Source organism: Oncorhynchus mykiss, chromosome 9 (assembly GCF_013265735.2).
Source record: "Oncorhynchus mykiss isolate Arlee chromosome 9, USDA_OmykA_1.1, whole genome shotgun sequence".
In the NCBI taxonomy this organism is placed as follows: Eukaryota; Metazoa; Chordata; class Actinopteri; order Salmoniformes; family Salmonidae; genus Oncorhynchus; species Oncorhynchus mykiss.
In genome coordinates, this window is record NC_048573.1 from 27,271,317 (window position 1) to 27,294,393 (window position 23,077).

General features: G+C 42.5%; 1 protein-coding gene across 1 annotated transcript; it reads right to left on the reverse strand.

Annotated features, from left to right (window-relative positions):
- Positions 1–7,367: 7,367 nt before the first annotated feature.
- Positions 7,368–20,977, reverse strand: LOC110532979 (splicing factor 1). Its single transcript, XM_021617122.2, has 12 exons — positions 20,565–20,977; positions 19,904–20,035; positions 17,580–17,655; positions 11,732–11,884; positions 11,299–11,388; positions 10,964–11,147; positions 10,691–10,806; positions 10,444–10,551; positions 9,934–10,120; positions 9,514–9,763; positions 9,156–9,320; positions 7,368–8,915 (listed from the first exon to the last, which is right to left on the reverse strand). Exons 1-12 carry the CDS (start codon positions 20,818–20,820, stop codon positions 8,587–8,589), a joined length of 2,046 nt encoding a protein of 681 aa, XP_021472797.2. The 5' UTR covers positions 20,821–20,977; the 3' UTR covers positions 7,368–8,586.
- Between the last annotated feature and the right edge of the window lie 2,100 nt (positions 20,978–23,077).

Sequence of the window (23,077 nt, forward strand, 5' to 3'; positions counted from 1 at the left end):
GTTAGGCATAATGTTAGCAGTGTGGTTAAAGTTACGGTTAGGTTTAAAATCAGATTTTAAGAAGATAATTGTAGAAATGGGCGGGGTTTATGATTTTGTGACCGTGGTAACTTGGGACGACCGTCCAGTGGTGGACTGCTCTGGCAATATTGCACCATACCGCCAGCCCCGGCACCAACCGCTCAAATGTTGTATCCCATCAGAACCCAAAATATTGTCTTGTTTTACTCCAATGTTTGTAAACAAAGTATATGTAAACAAACACTATATAGCCACAAAACAAAGCTAGAATCATTCTTAATTGAAACAATAGCATACCACCCCTCTGTTTTGGTAAAATAGCTGAGGGATGGGTCTGGAGTAATGTAGCCACTCTCAAATTCATAGACAAAGCCATGGATGCAAGGACTGACCATCCATGATATCAAAAATATAGTTTTAACCATGTTTTGAGTCTATACAGTGTTTGTTTGCATTTACATTGTTTACAAATATGGGAGTAAAACAAACTAATATTTTGAGCTCTGATGCAAGGTATGACGGTTGAACTAAGCTCATGAGGCATTTATAAGTTATATTTTTCAAGAATCAATATATATCAATAAGTCCAAAAAATTGATGTAGCAACGGCAGATTCCCTTTTTAAATTGTCTGTGAGCCTAGAATCACGTTCTTGGTCCTCATCATCCAAATTTGACTCGGCTCGTAGTGGTAGCATTTCCCTCACAAGCCTTGCTCACTTTTTGCTTCTTTAGTTCAACTGGCAAAAGCACCAGCATAACTTTTTTTTTAAACATTAACATCTGTTAATTTGGTAGCCCACATTTTGCTGCACAGGCTTTGAGAGCTTTTTTTTTTATCTCGACACCAGCCTTTACATTTTTTACCGGCCATTTCGGCAACTTCAGTAGGATCTGGCTGGTTAACTGGCATGTTTGACTTTGAACTCAACTGGGCCGGCCAATCCTGGCAGGGGGAATGTTCCTCACTGCATCTGCCCAGTTGAGAAAGATGCTAGATTATGTCAACGGAGAAAAAGGTAGGCTATAGCCTAGGTTTCTACAAAAATACACTATATATACAAAAGTATGTGGACGCCCCTTCAAATTAGTGGGTTCGGCTATTTCAGCCACACCCGTTGCTGACGTGTATAAAAACGAGCACCCAGCCATGCAATCTCCATAGACAAACATTGGCAGTAGAATGGCCTTACTGAAGAGCTCATTGACTTTCAACATGGCACCTGCATAGGATGCCACCTTTCCAACAAGTCAGGTCGTAAAATGTTTGCCCTGCTAGAGCTGCCCCGGATCAACAACAAGTGCTGTTATTGTGAAGTGGAAACAACGGCTCAGCTGCGAAGTGGTAGGCCACACAAGCTCATAGAATGGGACTGCCGAGTGCTGAAGCATGTAGTGCGTAAAAATAATCTGTCCTCGGTTGTACCAATCATTCCTGAGTTCCAAAATGCCTCTGGAAGAAATGTCAGCACTGTTCGCTGGGAGCTTCATGAAATGGGTTTCCATGGCAGAGTAGCCGCACACAAGCCTAAGATTAACATGCGCAATGCCATGCGCCGGATAGAGTGGTGTAAAGCTCGCACCATTGGACTCTGTAGCAGTGGAAACATGTTCTCTTGAGTGGTGAATCACTCTTCACCATCTGGCAGTCCAATGGACGAATCTGGGTTTGGTGGATGCCAGGAGAATGCCACCTTCCCCAATGCATAGCGTGTGCCAACTGTAAAGTTTGGTGGAGGAGGAATAATGGTCTGGGGCTGATTTGGGGGCTAGGTCCGAAGGGAAATCTTAACGCTACAGCATACAATAACATTCTAGACAATTCTGCCCATACAGAAATTGTTTGTCGAGATTGGTGTGGAAGAACTTGACTGGCCTGCACAGAGCCCTGACCTCAACTCCATTGAATACCTTTGGGATGAATTGGAACGATGACTGCGAGCCAGGCTTTATCACCCAACATCAGTGCCCAGACTTTCTTCCATTCAGCCACAATAGCATTAGTGAAGTCTCACTAATGCTCTTGTGGCTGAATAGAAGAAAGTCCCTGCAGCAATGTTCCAACATCAAGTGAAAAGCCTTCCCAGAAGAGTGGAGGCTGTAATAGCAGCAAAGGGGGGACCAACTCCTTATTAATGTCCATGGTTTTGTAATGAGATGTTCGACAAGCAGGTGTCCACATACAGTACTTTTGGTCATGTAGTCTATATTAACAGGCCGGCTCTTTTTTACCCCAAATAAATGATATAAAAATGTTTAAAAAATTGACCAGCATACCCTCCTAAAAAATGGTCTAGCCCATCTGGCGTCTGACAGATTTTTGTATACAAGACCAATGAACTTATATTTGATTTGCCAGATGGCCAATCTGAACCCCTGCCATTGTCTCTTCAAGTATGGACAAGGACACCAGAGATGGTATGCCAGTCCTGCACAGCTGCATTTCTATGAATGCACCCATAATTTATTTCAAGTACAGCGTGAGTCTTACAGAAGCTCCAGCCCAATTAAGAGTTGACCCTCTTAATGACAATATGCAGAGCTAATCATAATGAATGAGAATCCCCCTAAACTCCCTCGAAAGGTTGAAAAGGGATGATGGCATTGAGGGGTTGTGCATATGAGGGGTGTGAGCCATGTAGCCTATCAGCTGTCAGGACTGTGTGATGTATAGCCTATTATTTGGGAGTAAGATTCTGTCTGCCTGAAAACCATACCAGACAATTAAGTATTTTCTGAGCTCTTATCAAATTTCTATTCAGCCTCTCAGGGACGGACTGGGACCAGAAATAGGCCCTGGCATTTCCAACACACAAGCCCATATTTTCCCAGAGGCCACAATTATTAGCCATATCATGATAATTTTGCGCCAAAAAAACAAGTTATACAGGCCCACAGATCATTATCTGTCTAATAATGTGAAAATATGGGCTGGTGTGAAAATATGGGCTGGTGTGGGGGAATCGAGGAAAACAATTGGCTGGTATGGGGGCCTCAAGGAAACAATTAGGCCAGTGTGTTGGAAATGCCAGGGACGATTTCTGGTCCCATATATCTGATGATCAATGTAATAGAAAGACATTTGAAATTCGACCGTGGGTGGACCGGTGGTCATCTTTGTTGTAGCAATTAGAAGTTAACATTTCAATTCAATTAAAATGCAACTGGTGTACCAGATAAATTGCAGTGGTCTGAAGGGATAGGTCCATTCTATTCATTATATTTCTGTGATAGAAATGAAACCCACCCTGTTGTATTTATTTTAAAAATATATATATTTCACCTTTATTTAACCAGGTAGGCAAGTTGAGAACAAGTTCTCATTTACAACTGCGACCTGGCCAAGATAAAGCAAAGCAGTTCGACACATACAGTACAACAACACAGAGTTACACATGGAGTAAAACAAACATAAAGTCAATAATACAGTAGAAAAATAAGTCTATGTACAATGTGAGCAAATGAGGTGAGATACGGGAGGTAAAGGCAATAAATAGGCCATGGTGGCGAAGTAAATACAATATAGCAAGTATTCAAGAGCATGTTGTCTCAACTGATGGCAGGCACGGCACAGAAACCTCAGATGATGTCAAATAGGGTCTAAGCAACAACATACGTGAATATGAACAAATATTTTTAGATAATTTTTTTCAATAATTTGACAACACTGTTTGTAAGATTTGAAATGATATCAAACTCAAGTGTATATTTTCCAGTGATAAAGACATGGATGTCTCATGGTATGGTGGGGTATGAGCACCTTCATCTCCTGAATGTTTTGGCATTCAGGTCCAAAAGGTCACTTTCTGACCACTTCTTCCATGGGCAAATATGTGTGGAAAGTTTTGTTTGTTTAAATCAAAAGGGATGTTGTCAAAAAGTGATTGAATTCAAATGGATTTACCCACATATCAAATTGTAAAAAGGTCAATGACCATTTGCTAGAATTTCAAGTTATACACTGACCAACTTGTCAGACTTGTGCTGACATGTTGACTGCACCTTCATCTACAAATACCTCCCACCCAAACCCTTCAATGGATTCTTCCAGGTTAATTCTGAAATCCATGCATACAACACAAGACACACAGATAACCTTCACCCTCCCCACTGCCACATATGGTCCATTCTCTATCAGATAAAGGTTCCATACTTTGGAATTCCTATCTTCACATTGCCAAATCATCTCTCAATAGCTCCAAGCATAGACTAGGTCTCCTCATGGACTGCACCAGATTTGCCAGTTCTTGCTGTGAGATGTTACCTCACTCTTCCACCAAGGCACGGGCAAGTTCCCAGACATTTCTGGGGGGAATGGAGCTAGCCCTCACACTCCGATCCAACAGGTCCCAGGCGTGCTCAATGGGATTGAGATCCGGGATCTTCGCTGGCCATGGCCGAACACTGACATTCCTGTCTTGCAAGAAATCACACACAGAGCAAGGAGTATGGCTGGTGGCATTGTCATGCTGGAGAGTCATGTCAGGATGAGCCTGCAGGAAGGGTACCACATGAGGGAGGAGGATGTCTTCCCTGTAACCCACAGCATTGAGATTGCCTGCAATGACAACAAGCTCAGTCTGATGATGCTGTGACACACCGCCCCAGACCATGATGGACCCTCCACCTCCAAATCGATCCCACTCCAGAGTACAGGACTCGGTGTAACGCTCATTCTTTCGACGATAAACGCAAATCCGACCATCACCCCTGGTGAGACAAAACCGCAACTCGTCAGTGAAGAGCACTTTTTGACAGTCCTGTCTGGTCCAGCGACGGTGGGTTTGTGCCCATAAGCGACGTTGTTGCCAGTGATGTCTGGTGAGGACCTGCCTTACAACAAGCCTAAAAGCCCTCAGTACAGCCTCTCTCAGCCTATTGCGTACAGTCTGAGCACTGATGGAGGGATTGTGTGTTCCTGGTGTAACTCGGGCAGATGTTGTTGCCATCCTGTACCGTTCCCGCAGATGTGATGTTCGGATGTACCGATCCTGTGCAGGTATTGTTACACGTGGTCTGCCACTGTCTCCCTGTAGCACTGTCTTAGGCGTCTCACAGTACGGACATTGCAATTTATTGCCCTGGCCACATCTGCAGTCCTCATGCCTCCTTACAGCATGCCTAAGGCACATTCACGCAGATGAGCAGGGGCCCTGGGCATCTTTCTTTTGGTGTTTTTCAGTCAGTAGAAAGGCCTCTTTAGTGTCCTAAATTTTCATAACTGTGACCTTAATTGCCTACCGTCTGTAAACAGTTAGTGTCTTAACAACCGTTCCACAGGTGCATGTTCATTCATTTTTCATGGTTCATTGAACAAGCATGGGAAACAGTGTTTAAACCCTTTACAATGAAGATCTGTGAAGTTATTTGGATTTTTATGAACTATCTTTGAAAAACAAGGTCCTGAAAAAGGGACATTTCTTTTTTTGCTGAGTTTATAGATATATGTACATACACACAGAGTTGAAGTCGGAAGTTTACATACACTTAGGTTGGAGTCATTAAAACTTGTTTTTCAACCACTCCAAACATTTCTTGTTAACAAACTATAGTTTTGGCAAGTCAGTTAGAACATCTACTTTGTGCATGACAAGTCATTTTTCCAAAAATTGTTTACAGGCAGATCATTTCACTTATAATTCACTGTATCACAATTCCAGTGGGTCAGAAGTTTACATACACTAAGTTGACTGTACCTTTAAACAGCTTGGAAAATTCCAGAAAATGGTTTCATGGCTTTAGAAGCTTCTGATAGGCTAATTGACATTATTTTAGTCAATTTGAGGTGTATCTGTGGCTGTATTTCAAGGCCTAACTTCAAACTCAGTGCCTCTTTACTTGACATCATGGGAAAAGCAAAAGAAATCAGCCAAGACCTCAGAAAATAAATCGTTAACCTCCACAAGTCTGGTTCATCCTTGGGAAAAATTTCCAAACGGGTGAAGGTACCCCATTCATCTGTACAAACAATAGTACGCAAGTATATACACCATGGGACCACCCAGCCGTCATACTGCTCAGGAAGGAGACTCCTAGAGATGAAAATATTTTGGTGCGAAAAGTGCAAATCAATCCCAGAACAGCAGCAAAATACCTTGTGAAGATGCTGGAGGAAACAGGTACAAAAGTATCTATATCCACAGTAAAACAAGTCCTATATCGACATAATCTGAAAGGCCACTCAGCAAGGAAGAAGCCACTGCTCCAAAACCGCCATAAAAAAAGCCAGACTACGGTTTGCAACTGCACATGGGGACAAATATCGTACTTTTTTGGAGACATGTCCACTGGTCTGATGAAACAGAAATGGAACGGTTTGGCCAAAATAACCATTGTTCTGTTAGGAGGAAAAAGGGCAAGCTGAAGACCACCATCCCAACCGTGAAGCACTGGGGTGACAGCATCATGTTGTGGGGATGCTTTGCTGCAGTTCACAAAATAGATGGCTCCATGGAGGAAGGAAAATTATGGGGATATATTGAAGCAACATCTCAAGACATCAGTTAAAGCTTGGTCGCAAATGGGTCTTCCAAATGGACAATGACTCCAAGCATACTTCCAAAGTTGTGGCAAAATGGCTTAAGGACAACAAAGTCAAGGTATTGGAGTGGCCATCACAAAGCCCTAACCTCAATCCTATAGAAAATGTGGGGGCAGAATTGTAAAAGCGTGTTTGCAAGGAGGCCTACAAACCTGACTTAGTTTCACCAGCTCTGTGAGGAGGAATGGGCCAAAATTCACCCAATTTATTGAGGGAAGGTTGTGGAAGGCTACCAGAAACATTTGGCCCAAGTTAAACAATTTAAATGCAATGCTACCAAGCACTAATTGAGTCTGAACTTCTGACCTACTGGGAATGTGATGAAATAAATCAAAGCTGAAATAAATCATTCTCTACTATTATTCTGACATCTCACATTCTTAAAATAGTGGTGATCCTAACGGACCTAAAACAGGAAATTTTTAAATAGGATTAAATGTCAGGAATTGTGGAAAAACTGAATTTAAATGTATTCGGCTAAAGTGTATGTAAACTTCTGATTTCAACTGTACATGTTTTTTTCTGTAAACCCAACCTCACCTGCACACCTTTGTTTTTACCTGCAAGATTAGTTTCTTTCACATGCCTTGTGTAAATCAAAGTAAAACCAATAAAACTACTTGTATTCTTATGTAGGACTGCAGACATAGTACACAGAAAAACAGCCTCATGACTGGGATGTTACATAAATTGAGGGAGGCTGAGCAAGCATTCTGTCTACACGGATTAAAAAGATGGTCTGTGGAAGCTGTATCCAAGCGTCAGCGATGACACTTTTGCAAGGTAAAAAGAAAACGACAGCAAAATTAAAGATATTCCGTTTTAATAACAATCAAGCAACATTGCAAGGACTATTCATTCAGGCTAGACCAAAAACAGGGCTGACAAACCAATTCCAAAAATAGAGTAAAAATACAAATTGTATATCATCATCTAACATCATGTATTCTTTTTTCTCATTAAGCAACAACAAGAGAACAGAAGGCGTGGTGATGTTGCAGAGGCGATATAAGCACTGCACACAGCTACAGATCATAAGCAAGGAGGGGAGAGGTTGTTAACAGAACAATCACGCATACGATCAGAATCAGAAGTAGTTCAGAGTATCTTTTTAAACCAACTCACTCTAGGATCCAAAGTCCTATTCCCTGTTGCATCCTCATGGACCTAAATTAATTTGCATCTGGGGAAAAAGTTAATTAGAAACAGCTTACAGGGTTTGAAAAAAAAAAAATACAAAATACAATTATAGGGGATTAGAAATTATGCAAACAAATTGATAGAACCCAAAACCTCTGAAATCAGACAGCATTACAAAAGACCCGTTTCTCTGACAAAATAATTAGGAAGGAGATTCTCACATCCAAAAGATCTGCGCAATTACACTTGACATCAGGTGTAATTACAAAAATATTCAGCGCCGTGAAACCACAGCAAATGAATGGAACATGACGATGAAGAGTCCATTGGACTGCCATGCCTACTGAACTGTATGGATCATCAGAACAGTAAAAGATCACTGTAAATGAAAACAAATAGTTACTAAGCTTCAGCTCCAGTCCAGTCGGCAAACCAAAGCTTTTGTTTGAGGTGATTTATTTGGTGTGAGAGATGGTGAAACAGTTATAAGCCAACCATGGAGGGGAGTAAGCCCTGCAAAATAGATACAAGGCATACCATATACTCTATGCACAGCAACAGTGTTGGATGGACACAGAGAGCCTACACAGTCAACAAAAACACGTAACTTTTAAAAACAGAAAAATTCTGTAAAGAAAATGTACAAATTCAACCACACCACCTCCCTTGTTTGAGGAGTTTCTCTGCACGTTAACCAGGACTGTGATTAAGAGAGTATAGCACAGGTCATGTCATTTTACTGAACAACTATATGCCCTGGGCAGAGCTGCGTATCAGTCCATTGGGTAGCTGGTTGTGTGGTGTGCTGCGAGTCCATGGTGTTGGGTAAAATCTGGGAGGGCTGTGTGGTTGAGACTGAGGAACCTGGGGGGGTACAGAGGGTGTTTAATTCTGAGGGGGTGGTGGTGGTGGTGCGGGGGGCATACCGAAGGGGGGCATGCCCGTCACCCCCATCCCCATCATGGTGACAAAGTTGGAGGGGTCCATGGGCGGAGGGGGAGGAGGGGCGTACATCATGCCGGCCGAGCCGGGGGGTGGGGGAGGAGGGGGAGGTGGGGCGCCGGGGGGGAGAGGGGGCTGCACCCCTGGCGGAGGGGGGACCATGGAGGGGTTGCCCATTGGGGGAGGGGGCTGGGCGGCCGAGGCAGCGGACTGTTGGGGCTGCTGCCAGGGGGGCAGGTTGCCAGAGCCAGGACTGGATGTCGTGGTGGTATCTGGGGAGGAAAGAACTTTAGTTAGTAGGACATACAACAAAAAAACATGCTGCACTTTCTCAACATTAGATATCCCTCTAAGATCTTACAGGAATGATGAAACACAAAAAAAATTATATGTAAAGCCGCCATGTGTCAAATCTACAAAAGCTACCATGAAAAGTGTGAGAAACTGGCTGTACTTTTCTGGTTAACTGGTCAAAGCTTCAGAAACAAAGAGCCTGCGGCTAGTGTTCTTACTCTGTTGCCATGGCAGTGGTGCACTAGTGGCCATGCTGCTGGCGGGAGGGGGTGGGGGGGCCTGCTGTTGCCATGGTGGCAGGGGACCTGAGGGTGGCGGGGGAGGCTGGTTGTTGGGGGGCGGAGGTGGTGGTGGCATCATACCCATGGGTGGTGGCAGCAGACCTGAAGACAAACGGAGGAAATATGAATGGACACAACCGATTGGATTACAAAAACAAAGCACAGAAGGCCTGTGTTTATTACATTTGTGTGTACATGACACCACCAACGCAATTTACAAACTGGGATAACAAAACGGAAACGGGCTACAACAACACAGACGGCACATTTCGACAGCAGGCTGTCTCCCTCATACCCATATGGTGGCCGTGTCCCTGGCCCATAGGGGGCGGTGGGGGCTGCATCCACGGGGGTGGCATTCCATTGTTGGGGGGCATGTTGTGCCCTCCCATGTTGGACATGGGGGGTGGGAAGTTGTGGTGGCCTCCGTGACCTCCGTGGTTGCCATGACCACCGTGTTGGTTGCCATGACCGCCGTGGCCTCCGTGCATGCTGTTGAAGTTCCTGTTCTCAGACTGGCCAGAGTTCATCCAGGGAGGACGGCTCTGCAGTACAAACACAGAATGAGACGAGAGGCACTTGAATTGTTCATCGTCTCGTCTGCTGATGAAACTCAAATCCATGAATCTTCTAACTTGGAATGTAAAGGCCCATTTTTATGGATAGACTAAGAAAATGGAAGCTCAGGTTGTGCTCGTCACTTCATTTAACTCACCGGTGGTGGCTGGTTGTTGTTGTTGCTTCGGTTGTGGCCACTGTTCTGGTTGTTGCAGTGTCCCGCGCCAGAGGAAGGTACAGGGGCCTCGCCTAGCTCAGCCATGAGGGACAGATACTCCTTGTCCATACGGGCCTTGTCCTGGGCAGACTGGGGAGGCTCACCGGCCCTGGGCGCCGCAAAGGAGCTAGAAAGAGGAGATAGGTCCTTATAATACATGGTCGATTTTTGGAAAAGATCCTGAATGGCCTTATTTTCTGTCAGAGCTACAATCACACCAAGTAGCCACTGTTCTGGGTCCTCTGTGTAGACATGTCACTCTACGCCCCTCATGACACAGACTCCACACTTACAGTCCAACTGCAACGCCCTCAAGGGGCAGATTCCTGGCATCATCTCTAGTACCAGATTGGGCTAGCAAAAAATTATCTTTCATTCAATGTGTTTAAGCAAAGAGACTGCTTTCTGACCAGAAATCCTTTACACAACAGTATGTAGCTGGTTAGTTACCTGGTGAACTTGCAGTCAGAGGAGATATGGCCTGCGCCACCGCACTTGGTACAGAGGGTGGTGTTGGTGACACTGCGGGGTTCAGTGCTCTGCCACGGACGAAGGATCCTGGGTGGGGAACAAAGAGAAGCATTTCATATTTAACCAAGAGAAGTGAAGAGGATAACAGATTTATCCAGGCCAGACAGGGTATATGCGATTATGCAAGCGTCATAGAATGGCTGCTGTCAAAATGTGGCAGGCTCACCGGTTGTCGTCCTCTCTCAGGGTGCCGTTGAGTCTGGCCAGCTCCCTCAGCTGCATCTTCCTCAGGTCGTTCTGGTCCTCGGGGGTCTCGATGCCCTGCTTCAGGATGGTACGGATCTACGGAGGAGACCAGATTGGACCACTCTCAGTATGTGTGGACAAATCAAAATACAACTGCATAGTGGCAGTATAATCCAACTCAATGGACACTGAAAGGTAAGCTCGTAGTAGATGATGAGTTGTGAGTATGATGGGTGTGGGGGTGTGAGCGGACCTGTTCCACCGCCTTCTTGACATTCTCCATGGTGTTGGCGGTGACCAGGGCGTGCAGCGGCTCATCCTCCCCTGGCAGCATCTGACCGTCCTTACGGCCCACCTTGCCCTCCTTCACAGAGCCCTTGCCACGGATCATGATCTTGGCACAGCACTCCTTCTCTATGTTCTTCAGGGTGTTGCCACTGCAAGGACACAAATAACACACACACCGTGTGTTTGTGTTGCAGTAAGGACTCATAGGCGCCACCTACTGGGCGTCTAGGCAAATCCCCAAATAGACCCACAACTCAAAAGGAACATTAGATAGATCCATGGTAAAGGCCTATAACTCACCGTGGCCCAATGAGCAACCCAACAAAGTTAATCTCGGGGTACTCGTCCTGTGGGATCATCACCTTGTCGTTGACCCTAGTAGCTGGGGGCCTGTGGGGGACAATTATGTTCAGTATAGTGAAGGCTATAACCCAGTCTCTACACATTCATGCCAAGGTGAAGAAAATAAAGCATGGCTGTTCTCAGAAGCCATGTGAAAAGTACCAGAGACCTACAGCAATAGCTCTGAAATTCAGACCAACCATAAAGGAAAATGAGATATCACAACACCACCATAGGGAACAAAGAAGAAATAAACCATTCTGGGAGGAGCAGGAAACAAACTAGAGGGTAAACATCTGTTGCTTTGATAACGGCTAACAAATAAATCCAATAAATCCAATCCAACGGATCCAAATAAACAAGACTATGTTAGGAGATAGAGAAAACATACTTGTAGTCAGCGGGGGGCTTGAATTCAGGGTTGAGTGCCACCATATCGGTGATGAGGGAGTGACGCTCCTCCTCGATCTTCTTGCGTGTGCGGTACTCCCTGGTATTCAGCCTCTTCCCCTCGCTGTTGTAGATGGGCTCTGGAGATGGGGACCTTGGGGAGGGGAGAGAGTAGACAGACAAACATTAATATCTCTAAGACCACTGACCACCATACACAAGTTTCCCTATGTCTAACTACGCCTTAAATAATGTTACCATGAAATAAAACAGTTTAAGGCCCACTTCATAATAGCATGGCCATGCCTCCAAGCCACTTATCAGTGAAGGGAAGGCAATGCAAGAAAAACAATGGTTACAGCAAGCATTTCGGTCACTGGTGGAGAAAAGAAAGTGTTCTCTCATAGGGCTTGTTATGAGATATCAATATTGGTGTTAATTTCCTTTTGAGAATGCAAGAAGTTTGGTTGCCAATAGGCTGTAGCGTTGGACTGGCCAATTCAGTTCTGGTATTTTATACACTTCTGAAAAATGGGGACATATCACCTTGTGATATGTAATAAAGACTACTCTGAAGGGGCAACCACAACTTCATCAACTAAATCTATCTACACTGAACAAAAATATGAACGCAACATGTTGGTTTCATGAGCGAAAATAAAAGATCACAGAAATATTCCATATGCACAAAAAGCTTATTTCTCTCAAGTTTTGTACACAAATTTGTTTACATCCCTGTTGGTGAGCATTTCTCCTAATCAATCGACATAAAAAAAATGTAAATTAAAAAAATATAATCTAGCCACCCGACAAGTGTGGCATATCAAGAAGCTGATTAAACAGCAAGATCATTACACAGGTGCACCTTGTGCTGCGGACAACACAAGGCCACTAATTGGCATCTGACTGCAGTAGTGTCCACCCGAGCTGTTGCCAGAGATTTGAATGTTAATTTCTCTACCATAAGCCACCTCAAACGTCATTTTAGACTATTTGGCAGTATGTCCAACCGGCCTCACACCCGCAGACGGAGTGCTTGGCGTCGTGTGGGCGAGTTGTTTGCTGATGTCAATATTGTGAACAGAGTGCCCCATGGTGGCTGCGGGGTTATGATATGGGCAGGCATAAGCTACGGACAATGAACAATTGCATTTTATCAATGGCAATTTGAATGCACAGAGATACCGTGACGAGATCCTAAGGCCCATTATTGTGCCATTCATCTGCCGCCATCACCTAATGTTTCAGCATGATAATGCACAGCCCCATGTCGCAAAGATCTGTACACAATTCCTGGAAGCTGAAAATGTGTTCTATGGCCAGCTTACTCACCAGACATGTCACCAATTAAGCATGTTTGGGATGCTCTGGACTGACATGTACAACAGCATGTTCCAGTTCTCACCAACATCCAGCAACTTCAAACAGTCATTGATCAACAGCTGCCACAATCAACAGCCTGATCAACTCTGCAAAGGAGATGTGTCAGTCAAACGGTGATTACACCAGATACTGACTGGTTTTCTGATCCATGCCCTTGCCTTTTTTAAAGGTATCTGTGACCAACAGATGCATATCTGTATTCCCGGTCATGTGAAATCAATATATTAGAGAATTTATTTCAATTGAATGATTTCCTTATATGAACTATAACTCAGTAAACTCCTTGAAATTGTTGCATGTTGTGTTTATATTTTTGTTCAGTATAGAAAAAAGGGGGGGTGGGGGGGGGTGACAGAATTAATCCTGCATACAGGTTGCAAAGGGCAAAAAAAAGGATGCATTCCTCAAGGAACTGCTGGTTTTGGGAGTCGGAAGGTGCCATATTGGATGCTGAGGTGGTGGGTGTTTAAGCCAGGTCCATACCTCCTCTTGGATGGAACTCCTGAAAACCTGTTACTCTGCGTTAGAGGCTCTGCGTTTGAAAAAGGTTAAGGTGACGAGGGGTAATTTGGGGTTAGAGAAAATGAATTATGGTTAGAAGTTAACCCTTTTCTTAGTGCGCTCACCCACAAGAGAGCTAACATTTGGCCAAACAATTCAGGAGAGAAAAAGTAGAAAAATCTAAATAGAGGAAAGGGTTCTCTTTTTAAATCTTGAAATTTCCACCGGTGACAACCTGAAACACTCCTGTTATTTGTTGGAGTGACATTATTAGCGTCCTGCGATGAGCTTTTTGTTGTCGCTGTGGAAATATCTGATTAAGATTACAATGAAACTATGTCAAATACAGACGACAGGGACAGTGGCCAACAAAGAGAGATCAATCTCACACTCATAAAAATATTATGACATTTCCTGCTGGAATAATAGATGCAGACTTCTATAGTGTCAGAGACGATCTGTGTCATTCCGGAATAGCCAGGATCAGAGGGGTTTCTCCTCCAGAGCCTCAAAGTTCCAACTGGAATACTGTCGAATCCACTGGGCGGAACTTTGGGAAGCTTCATTATGGAAAACCCATTAATGGCCATGGAAAAACACCCAACGGTTAAAAGTTCATTTGTCAGGTTTCAGGTGGAATCTAACAATGGTAGGACCATTTGAATTTACGAAACAAGCCAAGAAAAAAGGGTAAACATTAGGATTAAAGTCAGGTCAAGCACTGGCAGAAACAGGCTATTCTAAAGAAAACCATTACTGAAAACCAAACCTGTCCTAGTTGGTTGTTCATATAGCAATCTGTATACCATTGAGTAACTATTTAAGATGTTAGATCTGGGTCTACTTACTCACTTTAACTTACAGCTCTATGACTATCAAAAGGAGAAATCTGCAATCACAAATTCTAAATTATAAGCAATCATAATAAGCTGTTAAACCAAAAATAGATTAACTTTGTCATAAGTACTGACCCAAACCTACTTTCAAGTTGAAGAAACGGTGTTAATCTAAGATGCATTCTAAAAAAAACTCAAACACTTTGTCAACATCTGAGTTGACAGGAAACGGCTAAACCATGACGCACAAGTCGACATATTAGCTCAATTATAGTCAACAAAAATAAGACCATGATAGATAAATACAAGAGGTCACAGCTAAGGCAGTAGGAAATATATAGCAAGAGTGATATACACTCCCCTACGTATTTATTTGGACAGTGAAGCGACATTTGGCTCTTTAGTCTAGCATTTTGGATTAGAGATCAAATGTTTCATATGTTTCACCATTAAGTAATGAAGGCCCTTTATGCATCTAGTCCCCACATTTGAATAAATATATATTAGTATTTGGCTAAATTCCCCTCATTGCGTATTAAAGTAGTCAAAAGTGTAGTACGCAATGACTACATCAAGCTTGTGGCATGTCAAACTTGTTGGATGCATTCGCAGATTGTGTTTCAGATTACGTTGTTTTGTCCAATAGGAAGTAAATGATAAATAATGTACTGTATCATTTTGTAGTCACTTATATTGTAAATAAGAATATAATACGTTTTAGAAAACTTCTACATTAAGGTGGATGTTAACATGATTCTGGATATTCATGAATTAATTGTGAATAATGAGTGAGAAAGTTACAGTGGAACAAATATCATGGCACGGTTGCATAAAACACCTTAGGTAAAATTTTCCCCTCATCTTTTCCCTTAAAGTTTCCTTAACTTTAAGACAGTTTGACATTACATTTTAGGGTGAATTTCCCCGTTAAATTAAGTACAATTGTTGAGGTCCCTTGGGGCAGCAGGGTAGCCTAGTGGTTTAGGTAAAATTGTAACACTGTAACATTGGACTAGTAACCGAAAGGTTGCAAGTTCAAATCCCCGAGCTGACAAGGTACAAATCTGTCGTTCTGCCCCTGAACAGGCAGTTAACCCACTGTTCCTAGGCCGTCATTGAAAATAAGAATTTGTTCTTAACTGACTTGCCTAGTAAAATAAAGGTTACATTTTTTTTTTTTTTTAAACTGCCTCATTATGTATGGATATCAATGGAAACAGCATTTATAGAGGTGAATGTTGATTTCATCTGCTCTGGTTCCAAAAGGAAACCGTCAACCAGCTACCTACTTAGCTAAACAATGCACGATCCATGGCTACAAAGCCAGCTGGCTAGTTAGCTACAGCTACTCTGTAAGCTAGCTTGACGCACGAGAAAGTAATATAAACGAGTTGAGAAAAAAGAACAGTAACTACAAGAAACATGGTTTATTATCTTCTAAAGCAATTTAGTTATCCTGTCTTGGCTGTATAAACTTAATTTTGCCATCTCACAAAATGAAAGTGATCTCTTTGAGGAGATGTTTAGTCAGTGAATCAGGCCATCTCCATGGTAACCAGATACTCCTTCCGCTATACGTGCCTTCAAACTACCCTAAAACCCCTATGCCCTTACCTAAGGAAATATTTGAGCGGCTATATGCAACGCCCTTAAACAATTCACTTAGGTACGGGGAAATTAGCTTGCCAGGTGCACGGTGTAGCCTCCGACACATTGGTGCGGCTGGCTTCCGGGTTGGATGCGCGCTGTGTTAAGAAGCAGTACGGCTGGTTGGGTTGTGTATCGGAGGACGCATGACATTCAGCCTTCGTCTCTCCCGAGCCCGTACGGGAGTTGTAGCAATGAGACAAGATAGTAGCTACTACAACAATTGGATACCACGAAATTGGGGAGAAGGGGTAAAATTAAAAAAATTAAAAATAAAAGATGTTTTATGAAACCTGGCCCATACCCACCTGAAAACCTAACATTTTAGTTTCACTGTCCAAATAAAGACATAGGGGAGTTCAGAATATTAGGGCAATTGACAGAGTCTTTTGACAGAGCACACAGTAATGCATAGTAATAATTACATCTGTCAGGAGACATTTAAGTATAAGAAAATAATTATGGAATATAGGAATATTATAAGGATACAAACTCTTACGAGGCTCATTTAGATGGAAATGCTTCAACACCCAAGTAAACCAGAGGTGACCATGGTAACACCTTAACGCAGAGCCATGAGGTTTATATAATTACCACTTTTTACTCCTTCCTATTTAGATACCTACCAATTCAGAAATGAAGATCTACATCTAACAAATTGGCCCGGGGAGTAAAAAAAGTAATCACACACACACACATATATATGCAATTGTCTTTTCTGATAACTACTTTGTTGAGGGAAAATGCACTTGCTACGATTGTGATGTGTTGTCTCACCTAGCCATCTTAAGATTAAGGCAATAATGTAAGTCGCTCTGATAAGAGCACCTGCTAAATGACTTAAATGTACATTTGAACACCTTTGTTTTCTCAACGACATTCAATTCAGCATTGAAAAAAGGTGCACGTTTGAGTTTGTTCCACCTGAGCGAGACTGACCACAGGTCAGAGACCACTATCATGGCACACCAAATGTGTTTGATGGATTGCCGGGAAAGAGCAGGAAAAGGAATGGGTCCTTTTTGTCTTCTTCTAATGCTTCTTAAGGGGAAGTGATCTCATTAAGGAATTTGGGTAATCCAAAAGGTACCTAACTGATTACAGTTTTGGACAGGTAACTAAAAACTAAAGGATTACATTTACAAAATAACTACCCAACTGCACAGATTGGGATGTAACACTAAAAAGTAATTCTGAGCAAAACTTTAGTCTTCAGTCGTCCTGGAAGTTGTGACTATAAGCACCTAGAAGTATGACATCCCTAAATACTACTGGAAGGAGAACATATGTTATATTATGACACTACCACTGCTGGATAATAACTCATCCTTACTGTGGCAACTAAACCTACTAAACTTCGGGACCTAAAGCATCTTCTGAGAAATATGTATAATTTTACCAAAGACCAACATTTGGCGTCAAAAAGAACGACAAGAAGGTAGAGAAAATGTTACTGTTCGTGGGTTTAAAACTTTTCCCGACCTGTCCTCAGGGTTAACAGGGATTCCCAGGTCTCCTGTACGCAGTTTACGAGTCAGGTCTTCGATCTGCAGTTGGACTGGAAGAATTCAGGTTAGGAAAGAAAAACAAGAAGGATGGAGAGAAATGTGGTTACAACAATAACATTCAACTGGAGACAGTGCAATCTAAATTCAAGCACTGTCTCATTTGTTTGAGAGGCAAAAACATGACTACAATGAATGATGAATAATTTACATGAAAATACAAGGGGAATAAAATTACTTCTGAAATTCAGCAAATATTCTACGCAAGTAAAAACCCTTCTTCATTTCTGGGAAAAAAAGGTACCAAAATGACCATGCAAAACTCTAGAACCAATTAATTGAACTGAAAGTGAACTGTCGTCAATAGCTAACAACAAGCTCCAGGATGTTTTACAAATGCACAGGTGAAAAGTTTGGCATCCCAGTGATGAAGGGTTTAAACAGAAACATTTTAGCGTGGATCATTAGACCAGAGTTCCATTCGATGCCCGCCAGCATAAATTAACCACATTCCAAACCCCACCCCAAAAGATTCAAGAATAATTTAAATTTGAGACTGTCATACGACGGTAGTTGAATGTGGCTTTGGCATAAAAGGGGAGCCTGATCCACAAATAGGACTAACACAATATACATGAATAAAGTTGAAGTGTCACTGTCTGCACTCCTGTAGAGCTACAGCTGAGGAGCTATTTGTTATGTAAAATGAGAAGGAACAAAAATAAATCACTCATGACATGCACATTTCTGTCTACATGGGATCATGACCAAATACCCCCCCCCCCCCCCCCCGCCAAAAACTCCCACCCTTTCCTGACAAGATTCAACAATGACTCAATTATGAAGTTTCTGCTTTAATTGAGAAATGATGCCAGAGATGAAGACAGACCCTGTGAATTGATATTTCACTGCTATTTCATCTTACGGGCTTCAAACAAATCCCTTTGGACCCCCCCCCCCCCCCCCCCCCCCCCCCGCAGTTCTTGTTTTGAATGAGCAATGTAAACATAGAAGTGAGAACATAAGGCAGGCACAAATTAGGCTTGGGCGGTATGACATATTCTGAGGTATTTTGAAATACAGACAGCATGACTTTGAACACAATAAAAAATAAAAAAATAAAGCAATGGCTTCTAACTAAGTTAACAATCCCAGATGTGCCAAATAAATTCTCAAGCTCAGGGCTTGCTAACTTGCCAGCTAAGTGGCTAGCTTGCAAGATCAAGCTTATTGGGTACAGCAGACAATGAATCCCCTACTGGATCAAGAAAAAAAATAGTATCTGGATACCACCCAACCCTGGCAGAAATGAATGTTTACATACCAAGGAAGACCAACCATAAACAATGACATACATTGATAACCCCTTCTGTTATTGAGGGGTAGATTCACCTGCTTCAAACACCTTACAAGTGTCTAAAGACAGTTTGGTGGTGTTACACTACAGCTGAAAGGCAGTTATTGTCAAGCCAACCGTTTCTTGAACTAATTTGGTCTGAAAACATCCAGATGAGTGCCTATTTTAAAGGATGCACTGGAAATGAATATGAAGCTTTCGCCATTGCTCACACATTAAACCCACATGTATGATATCAAGGAACCATTTTGCATGTTACAAGGACAACGTGGGTAGACCCTTTCATGCCAGGGCAGTTGGTGAAGTACAAGGGGACAGTGACCTGCAGCCCAAAACAATTACACGGCAAGCAGCAACACCCTTCTGATTTGCTAATGGATGTCCAGTGGTATGCAAACCTTAATGCCACAAAAAGCGTGCTATAGGAGAACCACATTATTGTACCTCCTTGTCTTAGGACAATGGCCTTACTTCACACTCCACATCAACAAGTTAGTATACTCAGTGGATAAGAATACTGAATTTCATCTGAGCAATAGGATTTTGAATTATAGCTTCAGTTGCATAATTTAAACTTTTTTTCTCTCCATTTTTTCCCTTAAATTTATTGGCAAATACTGTACTTGAATCATCTTGAAGAATGCATTTCAACCTTGTGGTTATGCACCAGTCTGGATTTTGGTCAGTCTCCCAGCTCTACCAGTGAGTGACCCAAAATGTCCTGTTATCTGATTCAATCAACTCTTACTGATGAAATTTAGCAAACATGTCAGGACCTATGCATAACATTTCAATGTGCAAAACGTGAGGAAATCACAACTGGGTCAGGTAAAGAAGAACACGCTACATTAACGCCCCTTGACATGACTGATTTCCTGTATATCTAAAACACTAGTACAGTGCAGTGTACAGTTCAGTTATACAGTAGTGGAAAATATGGTTACCTATATAGGCCCTCTCCTGATCCCGAGTCAGTCCAGGCGGGATGACGGTGGGCATGCCAGGAATGACTGTCTTCTGGTCGGGTGTCTCGCTACTCCAGCGACTTCTTTTCCTGGCTTTTTTCTGACCGAAGTCTGACAGATGAGATAGAGGGTATTCTCAATTTACACTGAATTTACAAATGGATTAACAGACAACTAGCTAAATGTTAAATTAGTGACGTTAACGTCAGCTAACGTTTCACAGCTAAAAGACGACGCCAGGGTGAAAAATACCCTAAAAATAAGGGCCCGTTTTTTCGTGATTACTTCAAAACTACGACAGGTAACTGGAACATATGGTAATATTATGAAACGGGGCTCTACCGTGGCTGCAATGAACTAGTTATCACACAAAAGCATTGTACTTGTAACTACCGCGCATTGTTTGCTAACTAGAGTTAACTATTACTAATTAATGTCTAGCTATCTTTATTTTATTTCACTTCACTTGCCAGGGTGATAATGCTGCATGTCTGAAGTTGCAATGTTTCGCATAAACGTGAATGATCAGTTAAAGTCAGCTATCAGCGGCTAAAACATATCTAGCTAGCTAGCTCATCCCAGCAACACCAGCCTTGCACTGCAGACCTTTCTCTAGATAACGTTAGCTAGCCTGGCTTACCTGACTGAGACGGAATTCCTGCTCCTTGGGGTGGTTGTGGCGGGGTGGGAAAAGCGGCCACCGCAGTAAATACTGGGTGAGCTTGCGGGAAAGAGACGTTTGGAATTGGGGGCTGAAAATTCGGGAGCGAAGGAAAGGAAACAGGCGGCCCCGGTGTAGGCATTAACCCCGCACCGGGCCCGGCTTCAAAGCCTCGTTTAGCGCCAATACTCGGGTGCAGCTTCCCCAGAGGGGTTGCATTTGCTCCCGTAGCCATTTCCAAATGTGCTCTGTTTCAAATTAAGGTTGTATTAAATTAGGCTTGTAAATATATTAAGAAATATTAAATTGAACGACTTGCACAACCTTCTCCACTCGCGCTGGGGGGGGGCACAAGATGGCGCACAGCGGAATATCACAAAGGAGGACGAACTGTACAGCGTAGCACAGCTATTGGTGTAGAGCAGTGCCAGCCGAAACGTCCCGCTTTTCATTGGATAAAACATAGTGTCTCAACTTCCTCAAAAAACGATTGGACTCTAATCTTGACAATCATTTAGCTACACTATTTGATTGGGCTTTGAAATGTGTTGACCATTACCTGCGCGCGCAACCGCCCAGTTGTGACTGTTGTGCCCGTTGTTATCATTGGATAAAACATAGCGTCAATCTGCCATCGCTCAATTTCCTCGAAAAACGCTTGGACTCTAATCTTGACAATCATTGAGCCACACTCTTTGATTGGGCTTTGACATTTGGTGTCCGTCAACCATTACCCGCGCGCGCGACCGTACAGTTGTGCCCCTGGTGCTCGTTTTAGTTATACCTCGGTGGTAGTGCCAGGGAAGCACTTCACTTGTCACTTTGGATTAATACGTTTAAATTAAAAAAATAAACCTGCACTGACAAACCTTAACACATGATTGCATTGAAATTAGGAATATCACCACTCCATACTACAAATAGTAGATCAAAACATTGAAAAAGCAAGTTATGGTGGGTATGCTCTTCTTGATATTATATTATTATAAATATAGCCCGTCAGCAGCAATGAACTGAGTTCGAAGGATGACAGTTGGATAACTAAGCAAGCATTATCATGTAGGAACTATATTCCTTTATGTGCAATCAGAGAAAATGTCCATGTGTATCTATCAATACCAGAAGGATGACTCAAGTAAAGTTTAATCTAGTGCTGTAGGTTAGTTATCTTTGAATGCAGCAGGTAATCTTCTTATAGTCATTACTTAATATACTGAGTTTATATACCAATTCTGGGGTCAATTTGACTAATGGTGTATGTTAACATTTGTGAAATATTCTCAGCGTTAGTGTATTGGTATATTACAGGCATCTTTGAATACTGAGACTCATTTTGTCTAAATCTGTTTGTGTATTTTTTTGTTTAACCTTTTTTTATCTAGGCAAGTCAGTTAAGAACAAATTCTTATTTACAATGACGGCCTACGCCGGCCAAACCCTAACCAGGACGATGCTGGACCAATTGTGCCACCCTATAGGACTGCCGATCACGGCCAGTTGTGATACAGCCAGGGATCAAACCAGGGTTGGTAGTGACGCCTCTAGCACTGCGATGCAGTGCCATAGACCACTGCGGCACTCGGGAGCCCCGAGTGGTGTAAATTATTTAAATTTGAGTTGGTACATTCCACATTAGCATTCCAAAATACTAAAACACACTCTCACAGCTGTAAAACGCTGACTGCTCAAGCGGCAGGAATTTTCCAGAATAAAATATCCACTGTTCACTAAGTTCAGACCACATAATAGGGCAATAATATGTGATTATACAGATCGACTAATCACAATATTTCACAGTTAGTCTGCATAATTTAAATCTAACATTAATTTGAAGGACAAAGTCCACTTGATCAATAGTTATTGTTTTAGTATCTAGGGTGACCACATCTCGGATTGTGCGGGACAGTCCCGAATATAGGCCCTTTTTCCTGCGCCCTGCAACCAACCAATCATGTTCCGCATTTTATCAACAGAATTAAAATGTACTAATTGTGAAAAAAAGGTCAATTTGTCCCATATTTCAGTCAGACTTCCAATTCATTTGATGAAAAGTGACATTCCAACCTGTATCTTTTGCAGTCACTTTGCGCTTATGGCAAGATATTATATGGATATGGTGCTGGTGATTATAAACATTTCTCCTATTGTTGTTGTGATTTTCTATGATGCGCAGCGCAAGAGACGTGTGCCAATGTCATATCACCAACCAATCACATTTGTCAAATCCTTATGGGCTAAATTCCAGCTAAACTTGGAGGACAGTTAATTTTGCTGCAGTAGGTTAAATCAGGGTCACACAGAGTGTTTCTTGGTAGTCTTAAACAATTCTACTTTGAAACAAATTATACACCTCACACACATGGTTATGGGCTTAAAATACAGTGCCTTCAGAAAGTATCGACACCCCTTGACTTTTCCACAATTTTGTTGTGTTTCAGCCTGAATTTAACATTTATTAATTCAAGTTATTTTTGTCACTGGCTTACACACAA

What these genes read in the sequence shown, in the direction of transcription:
- LOC110532979 (XM_021617122.2), bottom strand. Translation starts at nt 20,820, where the DNA reads ATGGCTACGGGAGCAAATGCAACCCCTCTGGGGAAGCTGCACCCGAGT. An exon ending in TCTGACTGCAAGTTCACCAG is followed by an intron (nt 10,121 to 10,443) that starts GTAACTAACCAG and finishes TCCTCTTTCTAG; the next exon opens with CTCCTTTGCGGCGCCCAGGG. An exon ending in ACAACAACCAGCCACCACCG is followed by an intron (nt 9,764 to 9,933) that starts GTGAGTTAAATG and finishes TTTGTACTGCAG; the next exon opens with AGCCGTCCTCCCTGGATGAA.